This window comes from Arachis hypogaea, chromosome 1 (assembly GCF_003086295.3).
Source record: "Arachis hypogaea cultivar Tifrunner chromosome 1, arahy.Tifrunner.gnm2.J5K5, whole genome shotgun sequence".
NCBI classification, from domain to species: domain Eukaryota; kingdom Viridiplantae; phylum Streptophyta; class Magnoliopsida; order Fabales; family Fabaceae; genus Arachis; species Arachis hypogaea.
In genome coordinates this window covers 38,095,117-38,109,046 of record NC_092036.1, presented here as the reverse complement: position 1 = coordinate 38,109,046, position 13,930 = coordinate 38,095,117, and the positions used below count along the sequence as shown (strand labels likewise).

The window sequence follows — 13,930 nt, the reverse complement described above, 5'->3', positions numbered from 1 at the left end:
TTGTGTTAAATAATGTTAACTTTATCCATTTTTCAAGAAAAAATAAATTATTCTTTACAAAAATACCCTTTAGCAAAAATTTTATTTGTTTGTCATTAAATTTTACTTACCAAAATACCTTTAATAAATTACTTTTGTATTAATTAAAATATATTTTTACCAAAATAATTTTTTTAAAAAATTAATAATTAAATTATTTTTTTCTAAGATATTCTTCAATAATTTTTTAATTATTAAATTGTGATTTTACCAAAAATTTTGTTAACAATTATTTTTATATTTTATTATTAATTTTTTGATATCAATATATTATTTTAAAATTAAATAAAAAAATTTAATAAAATTATTTTTCAATATCAATATATATTAATTGTTATACATTATAATGGGGTAAAATTTTTTTATTTAATGTTAAAATAATATATATTGATATCGAAATATTATAATAAAATATAAAAATAATTGTTAACAAATTTTTTTATAAAAATTATAATTTAATAATTAAAAAATTATTGAAAAGTATCTTAGAAAAAATAATTTAATTATTAAATTTTAAAAAAATATTTTAGTAAAAATATAATTTAATCAATAAAAAATAATTTATTAAAGAATATTTTAATAAGTAAAATTTAATGACAAAAAATTAAAATTTTTGTTAAAAAATATTTTTGTAATAAATAATTTATTTTTGTTTAAAAAATAGATAAAATTAATATTAATTAATAAAAAAATTAAAAATAAATTAAAAATAAAATTTTTAAAAATTATAGAAAAATTATATATTTTACAAATAAAAAAAGAAAATATTATTTTAACATTTGTCAGGAGGAAAAGGTAAAATTTTCTATATAAGAAAAGGGTACTTTTTTAGCTAAAAAAACCAATTCTAACTAGCACACAAAAATAGGAACACATTTATTTATTAATATTTATAGGAAAATAAAAAGTCAAAAACAGATGATTGAGAAGAAAAAAATTTGGAAAAAGGAAAAAGAAGTTGTTGTTGTTCATATTGCTGCGCTGTTCTGAGTTTGGCAATTGGCGCCGTGAGAGACAGCAACAGCTCGTGCCCGGTCTGAAACTGAGGTGGCACCTTACCTCTCTTTGTTTACTGCCTCAGATTCCGATCCACCGTTTCAACCAGGTACCCTCATTAAGCTTCAATCCTCATAATCATGGTTAATTAATAATATTAAATATACCTTTAATTTAGTTTGATTTAGGTTTATTTTTCTTTTGCGCTACATGGTTCTGTATTCAGATTCATATGATTCTGCTTTTGCAGTGTGCATGGCTTAGGGAAAATATATAAGTTCATGAATCAGCTTCTGAGAAATATTTCTTAAGCTTAGAGGAACTTGTTTCAATTTTTAGCGAATTTTTCTTTTCCCTTCCCTTCCCGTGTAGTAGATTTATAGGTATCAAACTATCAATTATATTATAATTATATATCATAATGCCTGTTTTGGAATTGGATCATGATAGCATGTGATATATCATATAAGTAGCCAAGTTAATGTATGACAGCATTGTTAGTATATAGCGATATGGTGTTAGAGATGAACTTGTCGATAATATAACAAGCAATGGTGAAACTTGTTAGTGTTACATAATGTAATCTTGCTAGTACATAGTACTTGAATTTTCACCCTGTTGTAGTTTTTGATGGTTACATGGTTATTGTTTGAATCTTTGTGCAGATTATCTGCGGACTGGATTGCACTTAATAAGTTGGATATTATTCTTTCTCATATTGAAGTCTCTCTTTTTATTTTTTACCCCCCAAAATAGTTCAGTTTTGAGATTGGGAAATTTGAAGACTTTGCTTGAAATAAGTGTAGGATTTTGGCTGGGTCGAGCTCTAGAGTGTCTTTGTGTCATTTAGGATTACAGAGATGTATGAAATGGCATGCTTAGCTTTTATGATCTGTGGCATTTGTTTGGATATTTGAATGGTTCGGTTCTGATATCTTGTATAATGAGATGAAAAGGGCCCTCCGGCAATCTGCTTTTATCCTGATGAGGGAGTTATCATGGCGTTTCTTTGGCCACAAAATCGACTGGCGAAGATTGTTTCTTCTGGCGGCTGTTTTGACTGTATCTAGTATTTTGTTTCAGATTCTTGTACATAGGTATTTACTAAATGACCAGTCTCCTTATGAAAATGATTCATCACACCCATCCTTGAATAGCAGCACCACCAAAGAGGCAATACTTCAGCAGGTTCGCCTCAGCCTTCCTTACTCTGTTATTTTACTTAATTCGTCAAATGAAGTAGTCCAATCAGTCTCATTTGAGTCAGAGAGAGCAGAAACCCGCCTGAATAGTTCAATCTCTAGGAGTAAAAGGGAGGAAAAGCTTGCTGATGCAACAAAACATACAAGATTTTCACCACCTCTTGGTGTTCCTTCTTATAAGCAGGTAGAAATTGGTGAGATCTTGAACCTACCACCTTTTCTATAAAGAAACCAATAATTTGATTCATATATATTTCTCAGAGACACATACAGTTGTTGCCACCTCATGAGGCCCTTGTGTATGCAAAGAAAGAGATTGATAATGCCCCTTTGGTTAATGAAGATCCTGATCTCTATGCTTCTTTATTTAGGAACATTTCTGTTTTCAAAAGGTACCTTGAATTTATTTGTTTTTATTTTTGGGTGCATACGTATTCATCTTGCAAGAAGGATTGGTTTTTTGTTAATACTTATTAATATTCATGATACTGAATTGAAGCATTTTATTTTATACTTTCCTTTAGGAGTAAAACTGTGAAAGAGTTTACATTTGTTGGTCACATGCATAAACGTGTCAAGTTTTGCATAATAAGCTTCTATCACTGCACATTGATTTCCTTATGTCAAACCTTTTGAGAATATATTCCACTTGTGACCAATCCCCCTGTTTTATGTTGTGTAAGCCTCTTTATTTGTGCTCTTTAAAACTCCTCAACATTCAATCAAACCAAGAAAACAAAGTATAGATTCATCAAAGAATCTGAAGAATAAAGAACCAGTGCTTCCATTATCACTTGGTCTACTACCTTTCCAAAGAACCACTCTGCCTAAATTTAGACTTACAGTTCTAAATAAAATGAAAAGATATCATTCAGAAAAAAAAAAGGAAGTTTAATATTTTATGTCAGTCACATTATTGACTGTGGTCAACCTGTTTATCCATTAAACATTCAAATTTGACTATCTGGAATTTAAATATATCTTTTAATGCAGCTGTAATTTGTTGGACCCAGTTACTCCATTGTTTTTCTATAGTCATCCTCACTAAGCTTTCCAGTTTTTAAGAATGAATATTGGCATTTGAATGATGTGATCTAGGTCTTTACTTCTATTTTATTGTACGAAACATCATCATAACATGATAGAGTTTCAAGATTTTTTGAGCTATCTGTGTATTTCATTAAACTCTGATGCCATCATGCACATTCAGCTACATTGTTTTAGTACCCCATAAATAAGCTTTTCATCTTCCCCAATGCTTTTAGGTCATAATTACCAATTCGGAACATTTCTCAGTATGAATATGATGCAAAACTTTGTTATTGGTTGCTGTTTATGTTTTTGGATTATGCTGTACCTTGGATATATGAAGAGAATTGTCAGTTATGTTAAAAACCATCTTGAATCAGTATTGTGCCTCAATTTTAGGAGCTATGAACTGATGGAAACGATACTCAAAGTTTATATATATCGGGATGGAGCAAGGCCCATTTTTCATACACCTTTCCTTAAGGGAATCTATGCTTCTGAAGGATGGTTTATGAAGTTAATGGAGGGAAATAAGCAATTTGTCAGCAAGGATCCTGAGAAGGCTCACTTATTTTATCTTCCATACAGTGCACGCCAAATGGAATTAGCACTCTATGTGCCTGGGTCACATAACTTGAAACCATTATCGCTCTTTCTTAGGGACTATGTGAACAAGATTGCTGCAAAGTATCCTTTCTGGAACCGCACACTTGGGTCGGACCATTTTCTTGTTGCTTGCCATGATTGGGTATGGACCATGTATCTTGTTTCTGTAGAATTAGTTGATTCTGATAATGTGTCAAGAGTGAGCTCTTCATATGAAGTTTGATTTTTTTGGTGGAGGCAACTGAGTGGTTTTATACACCTAAGAATTTGATTTTCCTAAGATTGACAATACTTAGTGAGTATCACAACTTTTTAAATGATATTTTTTTCTGCATCTGCATGTTTTAGATCTATTATATGAAAGAATAAAAATAATTGTTTTAGCATAAATAGTATGGAAATGTTATGAGAGATTAGCAAAGTATACAGTGTCCTTTTTTAATTTGCACCTCAAAAGTATGAACAATTGCATGTATGCATAGAATTCATCATCATTTTCTCATCTTTGTAGGGTCCTTACACAGTGACTGGCCATGAGGAATTAGCCAGAAACACCATCAAAGCTTTATGTAATGCTGATCCGTCTGAAGGAGTGTTTGTAGCAGGAAGAGATGTTTCACTACCGGAAACCACCATAAGGGCACCAAGAAGACCTCTTAGACATCTTGGGGGAAATAGAGTATCGCTACGTCCCATCCTTGCCTTCTTTGCTGGAAGCATGCACGGTAGAGTGCGTCCCACGCTTCTCAAGTATTGGGGTGGTGGAAATGACGCAGACATGAAAATCTACAAGCGTTTACCTCTGAAAGTTTCCCAACGGATGACATATATCCAACACATGAAATCGAGTAAATATTGTATATGTCCGATGGGGTTTGAAGTCAACAGCCCTAGAATCGTCGAAGCCATATATTACGAGTGTGTTCCTGTGATCATAGCAGATAACTTTGTTCTTCCTTTTAGTGAAGTTCTGGACTGGAGTGCTTTTTCCTTGGTCGTGGCTGAGAAAGATATTCCTAAGCTGAAGGAAATTCTATTATCCATTCCTATGAGAAAATATATTACAATGCAAAATAATGTGAAGATGGTACAGAAGCATTTCCTTTGGAACGCAAGGCCGATAAGATATGACTTGTTTCACATGATCTTGCATTCAATATGGTACAACAAGCTGAACCAGATTCAAAGTCCACAGATGTAAAAATCGTTTTTGGTATCTATTTATATTGAATTTGAATGCCTGAGTTCTGTTTCGGTGAGATACTGGATGGAATGAAAAGTATTCTTGATGGATTGGCATCATGCATAAGAATTTTGATTGTTATTATCTGGAGATGATGTCTGGAGAATGGTTATCATCTTTGGAATGAGTTGTGGCCTTTATTTCCAAGCCCATTAACCGTGAACTATATTGTTTATTTTGTACAAAAACTATAGAGGGAGAATTTTTTTGTTTTATTTCCTAGTTACTTTTTCTTGATTTAGATTTCAATGTATAATATTAGTTCTTAATTTCTTATAAACGAAACACAAAAGGAGGAAAGGAGGGGTTGAAATGGATATTGTTTTCTACAGATTCGAATCTATTTGTCGTCTTCCCTATTTACACCCATTGTCACACTATTCGAATCAGCAAAAATTGATAGGAAATCTTATTTTAATGGCAAATTGAACGAAGGATTTTTTTGTTGCCATCTTAAAAGGTCACTGAATCATTCTAGCAGCCTCATGGGACGAAATGCAGTTAATTTTACAACCACAAAACTTGCCTATTAACATTTTATGTGGAAACAGAATGGACGTGGAAGGAAAAGGTTTGGAAAAATGAATTGAAAGATTGGGAATGATATAAAGTTAGAGTTTGAGAGTTGTTAGATTAGGTTAGAGTGGGTAATTTAGGAATTTTTGATAGTATTTTAGAGTGTGTAGTTTTATCTACCAAAACTTATCTTTCATAGCTACAAGCCTACAAGTTAGTCTTAATGTTTCTATTATTCTTCATTTTTAAAATAATCTCTTCAGCAATGGTGATCAAGTAGATAAGGATCATTACCAGAAATATAATGTCACAAGAAAAAAAGTAATTAGATAAAAAAATTGTGAAAAATAATATTGCACAAGAAATTAAATAAAAAAATTTTGATGTTGATGTTGTTGGTATTAGTGTTGATATTCATTGTAGTAGAGGAGATGACGATAATAATAACATATAGTTATATAATAGAAGTAGTAGAATTAGCAGTTATAATGATCAGAATGAAAAAAGTAGTGATAATAGTTGTTGGTCTTATTGATGAAAAGAACTTTGTGAAATTTAAATTTTCATAAATTATAAATAAATTGCTCACGAAACTAATTTTCGTTATTATTTGATGGATTTTCACAAATGATTCGTATTGTCTCAAAATAATAATGTTAAGAATCAATTGTTCCTTTTTTTTTCTCTGTAAGTCGCATTATGTTTAACGAAAATAGACCAGAGTTGTGAGATTAGTTTTTACTTTCAAATATCAACAAACATTGGATAATATAGCAATTTTATTGCATATAAGACCAATCATTAATTCTTACACATTTCATTACTACTAGCTGAAATTCAAAATAATTTATTTCAATTTCATGTCATTTCTTTTTTTCATTTTTGTATTCTCATGACTCGTCAAATTCTAACTTCTAAGTACTTGTTTACCCAATCAAAACCAAAGGATCCTTCAGTAGAGAAATTAAAAAATTCGTTCACATCGAAGCTAATATCTAAATTTTCGTCACTCCCATTATTAATGGCTCCATTATGCTCTAACATTATTTCACTGTCCTCCATATTATTAGGGTTATTATTGAGTGTGGCACCACTTTCTTTTGCTGTTGAAGTTGATGGTTCCCCTGCATTGGGATGGACTTTTTTGCACAAATGAGAATTCCAATGGTTCTTTATTTCATTATCTGTTCGCCCTGGAAGCCTCCCAGCTATCAGAGACCATCTACACACACAAAGGAGAAGTAGACTGTAAAAAACTATTAATGAATTTAGAAAATTTTGCTAAAAGAAGTTACATTAAAATCTTAGGTTAAAGTGAGAGATAAAATGAGTGTTAGATATTTGGATTTATGACATGCGCAAAAAAGGGAAAAAAAATACCTTCAACATCAATTGTGAAGTATGCTTATTGAAGTATTCTTATCTTTTTTTGAATAGAGATGTGTGTTTTATTTAAATGACCGAGTTTGAAATTTTTTTTGTCTAAATATAATGTACCGTGAACGTGAATAGTAATTTCAATACTTTTAGTGCTTTTACTTTTAGTGTGTTTTTTTTTTTTTTTTACATTGTTAGTAAAAATTTCTGCATTTTTTTAAAGTTTTAGTGACAATTTCAATATTTTTTGTATATTTTCTAAAAGTGCCAATGATATTTTCAATTGTTTCCTTAAATTGCAAATGATTCTTTAATTATAGTCCATAATTAGGTCAACTTTTTGTTTTGTTTTGTTTTTTTTTTTTTCAAATTCAATGATTTGATAAAAGACACAGGTCTCTATAATATACAAAAGAAATAAATATTTCGTACTCAGCACCTACATTTCCCTTTCTTTCGTTTTTTTTTCTTCTTTTCATATAATATCTTCTAAAATTTCTTATTACAATTGTGTATATATTAACAAACCTGTTTCCTAGAAGTTTGTGAAGCCTAAGAATCAAGTCTTCTTCTTCAATTGTTATGTTTCCCCTCTTGATATTGGGTCTAAGATAGTTTAACCATCTCAGCCTGCAACTTTTTCCACATCTTTTTAGACCTGCCAGAGCATACAATAATATATTGTAACACATGTTAAGAACAATTATAATTTTGTTTATTTTGCTTGTAAATAAAATTGAGTTGGATCCAAAACAGAACAAAACAAAACATGTCTCTAGTCTCTACTATATATATATTGATGACCTGATTTGACTGCAAGAGTCTTCCACCTCTTTGCACCATGAATTTCAATGAACCGAGCTAGTTTATCATCTTCTTCCGGGGTCCATGCCCCTCTATTCATCATCACTGATGATATCTTAGTTGACTTTTTATTATTCTTTGGAGCCATTAGTGTGTGACGACTAAGGCTTTTCCTTTGGTGTTTTAAGAGTACAAAGGTTTAATAAATATTTGTGTTTGGTTATGACATTATATCAAAGAAGGGTTGATTGGTCACTATATATGCATATGCCTTATTTGAAGGGTCAGTGGGTTCATGCATCTACCCTTCTTCCTTCCTTAGGAAGGTGAAAATAAATAAATAAAAAAATGAGAAGCCCCAACCAGTCAACTTCCATTATATATAGACTAATTCTTTGGACTTCAAGAATGGGATGTAGGATGAGAATTAAGTGACATTGAATACGTCACTTTAGTTATAAATCTTTGTCATATTTAATATTTTAGATTTGGTACCTTATTACTATTTAAATCCAACCAAACAGGTTTAATAATAATGAAAACCACTTTCATTAAAAGAGCGTGTATACCTTTTTAATAATAACAAAAAATTTCAAAAAAACGTTATTTGTCTCTTCGCGCTCTAATATAAAAAATCGTTCATAAAATTGTAATAAAAAAATTTGAAATTTCTCTCAAAATCTCTCAAAAATCTTTTGAATTCTCTACGAAAATTACTGCAAAATCTGATAGTGCATTTGAGATCATCAATAAAAAACACAGAAAAAAAAAATAACAAAGATTCTTCAAGGTACTAACTTGTTCATTATGTTCAGTTTTCTCCTTCACATTCTCGCATTTTTTGCATTTCTATTAGTTCGGTGTAGAATTTAGTGGATCAAGTTCGTTCATTTAGTAGAACGAGTTTCTTTGATTCAATTTTTTCTTGTTTTTCTCTGTAACTGGTGCATCTAACGAAACTGTGTTATTAGTTTATTGATTTTGATAAATAATTTTGGTTTATTTCTTAGTTTACTTGAGATTCATTTGGATCTAGAAATGAATTGGATGTGTTTTTGTTGATGATTGAGTCTTTTTTATTGTTTGTTCAAATCTGAACTAATTTCGGTTCATTTTTGTGTTAATTGAGGTTCACTTGATGCTGCTGATAAGTATTGACCAAATTTTTTATTTCTTAAGTAACTTCGGTTCATTTCTTAGTTTATTTGAGGTTCATTAGATCCAAAAATGAATTCGATGTGTTTTTATTGATGATTAAGTCTTTTTGACTTCCTGTTTAAATCTGAACTAATTTTAGTTCATTTGTATGTTAATTGAGGTTCACTTGATGCTGCTGATAAGTACTGACCAAATTTTTTATTCCTTAAGTAATTTCGGTTCATTTCTTAGTTTAATTGTGGTTCATTTGGATCCAGAAATGAATTGGATGTATTTTTGATGATTGAGTCTTTTGACTACTTGTTTAAATTTGAACTAATTTCGGTTTATTTGTGTGTTAATTGAGGTACACTTGATGCTGCTGATAAGTACTGACCAGATATTTTATTCTTTAAGTAATTTCGGTTCTTTTTTTAGTTTAATTGAGGTTCATTTGGATCTAGAAATGAATTTGATGTGTTTTTGTTGATGATTGAGTCTTTTTGATTACTTGTTCAAATCTGAACTAATTTCAGTTCATTTGTGAATTAACTGACGTTCACTTGATTCTGCTATTAAGTATTGACCAAATTTTTTATTCCTTAATAATTTCGATTCATTTTTAAGTTTAATTGAGGTTCATTTCATTTCGTTTGGCTTCACTTTGCTAAACTTGTTTATGCGTGCTTGTTTAGTTAGTTATAGCTCTGATTTTTGTCAGTTGTATATATTCAATGTGTTTTTGTTGATGATTGAGTATTTTTGACTGCTTGTTCAAATATGAACTAATTTCGATTTCTTTGTGAATTAACTGAGGTTCACTTCATCCTGCTATTAAGTATTGACTAATTTTTTTATTCTTTAAGTAATTTCAGTTCATATCTTAATTTATTTCGATTCATTTCTTAGTTTATTTAGGTTTATTTCTTAATTTATTTCGGTTCATATGAATAAATTTCTTTCAATTGTAGGAACAAGTTGATGCTTTTAGGTATAAATATGGTCCAACCATTCTCTTAGACAAGATAAATAAATTGAGAGACAAAGTCATTGAAGGATTTGAAAGCATAAGAATTTCACAGCCATCTGCTGCCCTCTCAAGTCTTTTTTGTAGATTCTCATTTAGAGATATAGAAAGTAAATAGGTTCAATATTCTAAATTGTAATGAATTTCTATTGACATTTTTTTGAACACTATTATTCAATGTGTTTTTGTTGATGCTTGAGTATTTTTGACTGCTTGTTCAAATATGAACTAATTTCGATTTTTTTGTGAATTAACTGAGGTTTACTTCATCCTGCTATTAAGTATTGACTAATTTTTTTATTCTTTAAGTAATTTCAGTTCATATCTTAATTTATTTCGATTCATTTCTTAGTTTATTTAGGTTTATTTCTTAATTTATTTCGGTTCATATGAATAAATTTCTTTCAATTGTAGGAACAAGTTGATGCTTTTAGGTATAAATATGATCCAATCATTCTCTTAGACAAGATAAATAAATTGAGAGACAAAGTCATTGAAGAATTTGAAAGTATAAGAATTTCACAGCCATCTGCCTGCCCTCTCAAGTCTTTTTTGTAGATTCTCATTTAGAGATATAGAAAGTAAATAGGTTCAATATTCTAAATTGTAATGAATTTTTATTGACATTTTTTTGAACACTATTTCGTAAAGAATTATAAATGTTAATATATATATATATATTTAAAAATATTTTTTAAAATTTATTTATTTATTTGTTGGAAATATCTGAGCTGTATTGAGATCATATCAATTTGAATAAATCTAGGTTTACATTGAATAGATTGAATATATTTATCAAATCTCAATAATAGCAAAAACATAAATGAACTGAATTTTAGTCACAAATGAACCGAAATGTATTTTAATAAATACATAAACTGTTTACTACAACACAATTGTAGAAGTTAATTTGAAAAATCAAAAAGTGACTATTCAATAAAATATAACACATATTAGAAATTAACCCTCGTTTTTATCAAAGACAAAAACATTATATGAGTAAAACATAAGAGTGAACCCAAATTTATTTTACTAAATACCGAAACTTCTATGATAGTGCATCATATCCTGTGCATGATAAAGGCTGGAGTTTGACCGAATCATTGATCTACCATCTAAAAGGTTCAACTGCAAAAGAAGTAACTGTTGAAGAATGAACCAAAATATTATCATAACAACACCATTGTATAATAACAAATGAACCGAAAATTGTGCATTTTATAAATTCAGAAAATGCATTCTATCCAAATTCAAATTCATAAACAACACTGATTTTAGTAAAGAAGAATGAAATTATTCATTATCACTTTATTCAATTGCATTAGATTCTATTCAATTCAAAATTATTGAAGAATGAACTGAAATATTATCAAAACAACATCATTGTATAATAACAAATGGATTGAAAATTGTGTTCATAAACAACACTGATTTTAGCAAAGAAGAATAAAATTATTCATTATTATTTTATTCAATTGTATTAGATTCTATTCCATTCTATTCAATTCAAAATTGTTGAACAATGAAACTAGATAAAATTAAAAATGATCCAAACCTCGTCCACTTAATTCGATTAAGAAGAATAATCCAAATTGCTCTCATTTAACTTATTTGAACTTAAATCTTTCATTGTTTTGGAACACACAAAACCTAAACCATTTTAATTACGCTATTCGATTTCAAAAAAAAAAATGTAGATCGAAATCTAAAGAGAATAAAATCAGAGGAGAATACAACAAAATCGAAGAAGAAAACAAAAATCTAAAGAAAAAGAGATAATAATCAGACAAAAACATAGGAAAATAAAAAAAAGGGAAGATTTATGTTAAAAAGAAAAGAAGAAGGAGAGGTTTACGTTAAAAATCTGCATGACTCTAAATCATTTAGTTGGACTTAATTAGTGAAATTACTTAGATGCAGAGTATTATTGTTAATATTAATTACTAAACTCTTAATGTGTTTTCTATATATGTATATTTTTTGTCGTGCTTATTTATCTCTGTATATTTAAATAGACAAAAATATTATGTCTATATAAAAAATTAATTATTAAATTATTTCTGATATATTTATATATAAATATATAATATTTAATTTATTTTTAATATATATTTTATATTTTAAAAGATATTCTATATAAATCACTAGTTTAATGATTAACTTTTATGGTGTACACTAACATAATTCTTAAATGGAATATAAAATTAATTTGCATAAAATGCTCTGATCAATTAGTCACCAAAAAAAAAAAAACGATCAATTCATTTAGTGCGTGAAATAAGCTTTAAAAGGGGGAAAATCCAATTAATATCTTGAATATTATAATAAGGTAATAATACAAATTCCCAATTAAATAATTTTATAATTACAGAAGTATATGCTCTGACCCTAGCAGATGATAAATATACAGCTATCAGTTATATGTATGTGAGGAAGATGAGAATAACGTAACCCATTCATACTATTATTGAGGGTATTACTTCTCAACTGTTTTTCAAGATTCAAGGTCTTATTAATCGATTTCGTCCGTATTTGAGGATTGAGGTAATGGGAAATCGTACGCCCTAATTAATAATTGACAAGAAATTCAACGATTTTTGAATGAACTGTTCACTGTGAGTGCTGCTGAACAATCGATTCTTCGAGCACTGGATTTTGAGTTTGGTGGTTGGTTTCGGTTTCGGTTGGGGAAGTTAACGTTTGGTTGTTCACTCAAAACTTGTGTTAAATGCCGAAATCTTTGGTCAAAAATCCAAAACTCCGGAGTTTTCAATGTTTTCTTTAAGGAGAAAGAAATTGAACAAGGAAGAATTAATCAATTAGAAAAAAAAAGAAAATAATTTATTAATGAAATTAAAAAAGGGTATAAATTATTGAATTTATACTTGATTGATTTATATTTTATTAATGAAAATTTAAAAAATTGGACTATTGGACTCATTTTCATTTATTCCATTACATTCTTCTTAACCACAATCTTATTTTCAAAATTATGAAAAAAACAAAAGTAAATTTTAGTTAAAAATATAAATTTTAATTACAATTAATAAAATTAATAGTTATTTTTAAATTAGTAATTTTTGTATTCTTATTTTTTTAATTAATTATGTTATTTCTATTTTACTATCTATAATAAATTCAAGGGGTAAGTATGGTTTTGGTCCCTAAAGTTGGGAGCCAGAATCAAAACCGTCCCTGACGTAATTTTTGATTTAAAATCATCCTTAACATTTTTTTTTCGTATTAAAATCGTCCTTTTAAATTTTTCTGGACAAAAATACCCTTCATCACTTATGGCACTGGCACCGACACCGACACCGGCACCGGCACTGGCACCGACACCGGCACCAACACCAACACCAACACCTTTACCTCCACCTCCACCTCCACCTCCACCTCTACCTCCAAGAATAACAGCATCAACAGAAAATCAACAAATCAACACAAATTTAACACAAGCAGAAACAGAAAACAACAAATCAACAAATCAACACAAATTCAACAAATCCAATAACTAAATCAACACAAGCAGAAATAGAAAGCAGAAAATTCAACAAGAAAGAGAAGCAGAAGCACAAATTCAACAATGGCGAAGCAGAAGCAAAAACTCAAGCACAAAGCAGAAAATTCAACAAGAAAGAGAAGCAGAAGCAGAAAATTCAAGCACAAAGCCAAATCAACAGAGAAGCACAAAGCTAAATCAGAAATTCAAAGCACAAAGAAGCATATGCAGAAGGTGAAGCAGGACCACCGACAGCTTGTGGGCGACAAAGCGACGGCGGCTGGGTAGATCGGCGGTGGCAGGAGCATGCATGAACGGCGGCGACACACTCCACGGTTGGGTAGATCGGTAGCTCGGGCTCCCCTTCCCGGCGACGCACTCCACGGTGGCGGCAGAAGCATGCATGAAGGAAAGGCGGCGACGTCTTCCTTTGGTCGTGGTTCTGGTAGCGG

The 13,930-nt window shown here is 29.6% G+C and overlaps 2 protein-coding genes across 2 annotated transcripts; one reads left to right on the top strand and one right to left on the bottom strand.

The window, feature by feature from the left end:
- The first annotated feature begins 893 nt into the window (after nucleotides 1-893).
- LOC112802477 (probable glycosyltransferase At5g25310) lies at nucleotides 894-5,446 on the top strand. The gene is made up of 5 exons (XM_025845718.3): nucleotides 894-1,144; nucleotides 1,701-2,421; nucleotides 2,499-2,629; nucleotides 3,666-4,014; nucleotides 4,384-5,446. Exons 2-5 carry the CDS (start codon nucleotides 1,984-1,986, stop codon nucleotides 5,071-5,073), a joined length of 1,608 nt encoding a protein of 535 aa, XP_025701503.1. The 5' UTR covers nucleotides 894-1,144; nucleotides 1,701-1,983; the 3' UTR covers nucleotides 5,074-5,446.
- Nucleotides 5,447-6,392: 946 nt separating this feature from the next.
- LOC112802469 (transcription factor MYB3) lies at nucleotides 6,393-8,052 on the bottom strand. The gene is made up of 3 exons (XM_025845706.2): nucleotides 7,813-8,052; nucleotides 7,537-7,666; nucleotides 6,393-6,853 (listed from the first exon to the last, which is right to left on the bottom strand). Exons 1-3 carry the CDS (start codon nucleotides 7,958-7,960, stop codon nucleotides 6,532-6,534), a joined length of 600 nt encoding a protein of 199 aa, XP_025701491.1. The 5' UTR covers nucleotides 7,961-8,052; the 3' UTR covers nucleotides 6,393-6,531.
- Between the last annotated feature and the right edge of the window lie 5,878 nt (nucleotides 8,053-13,930).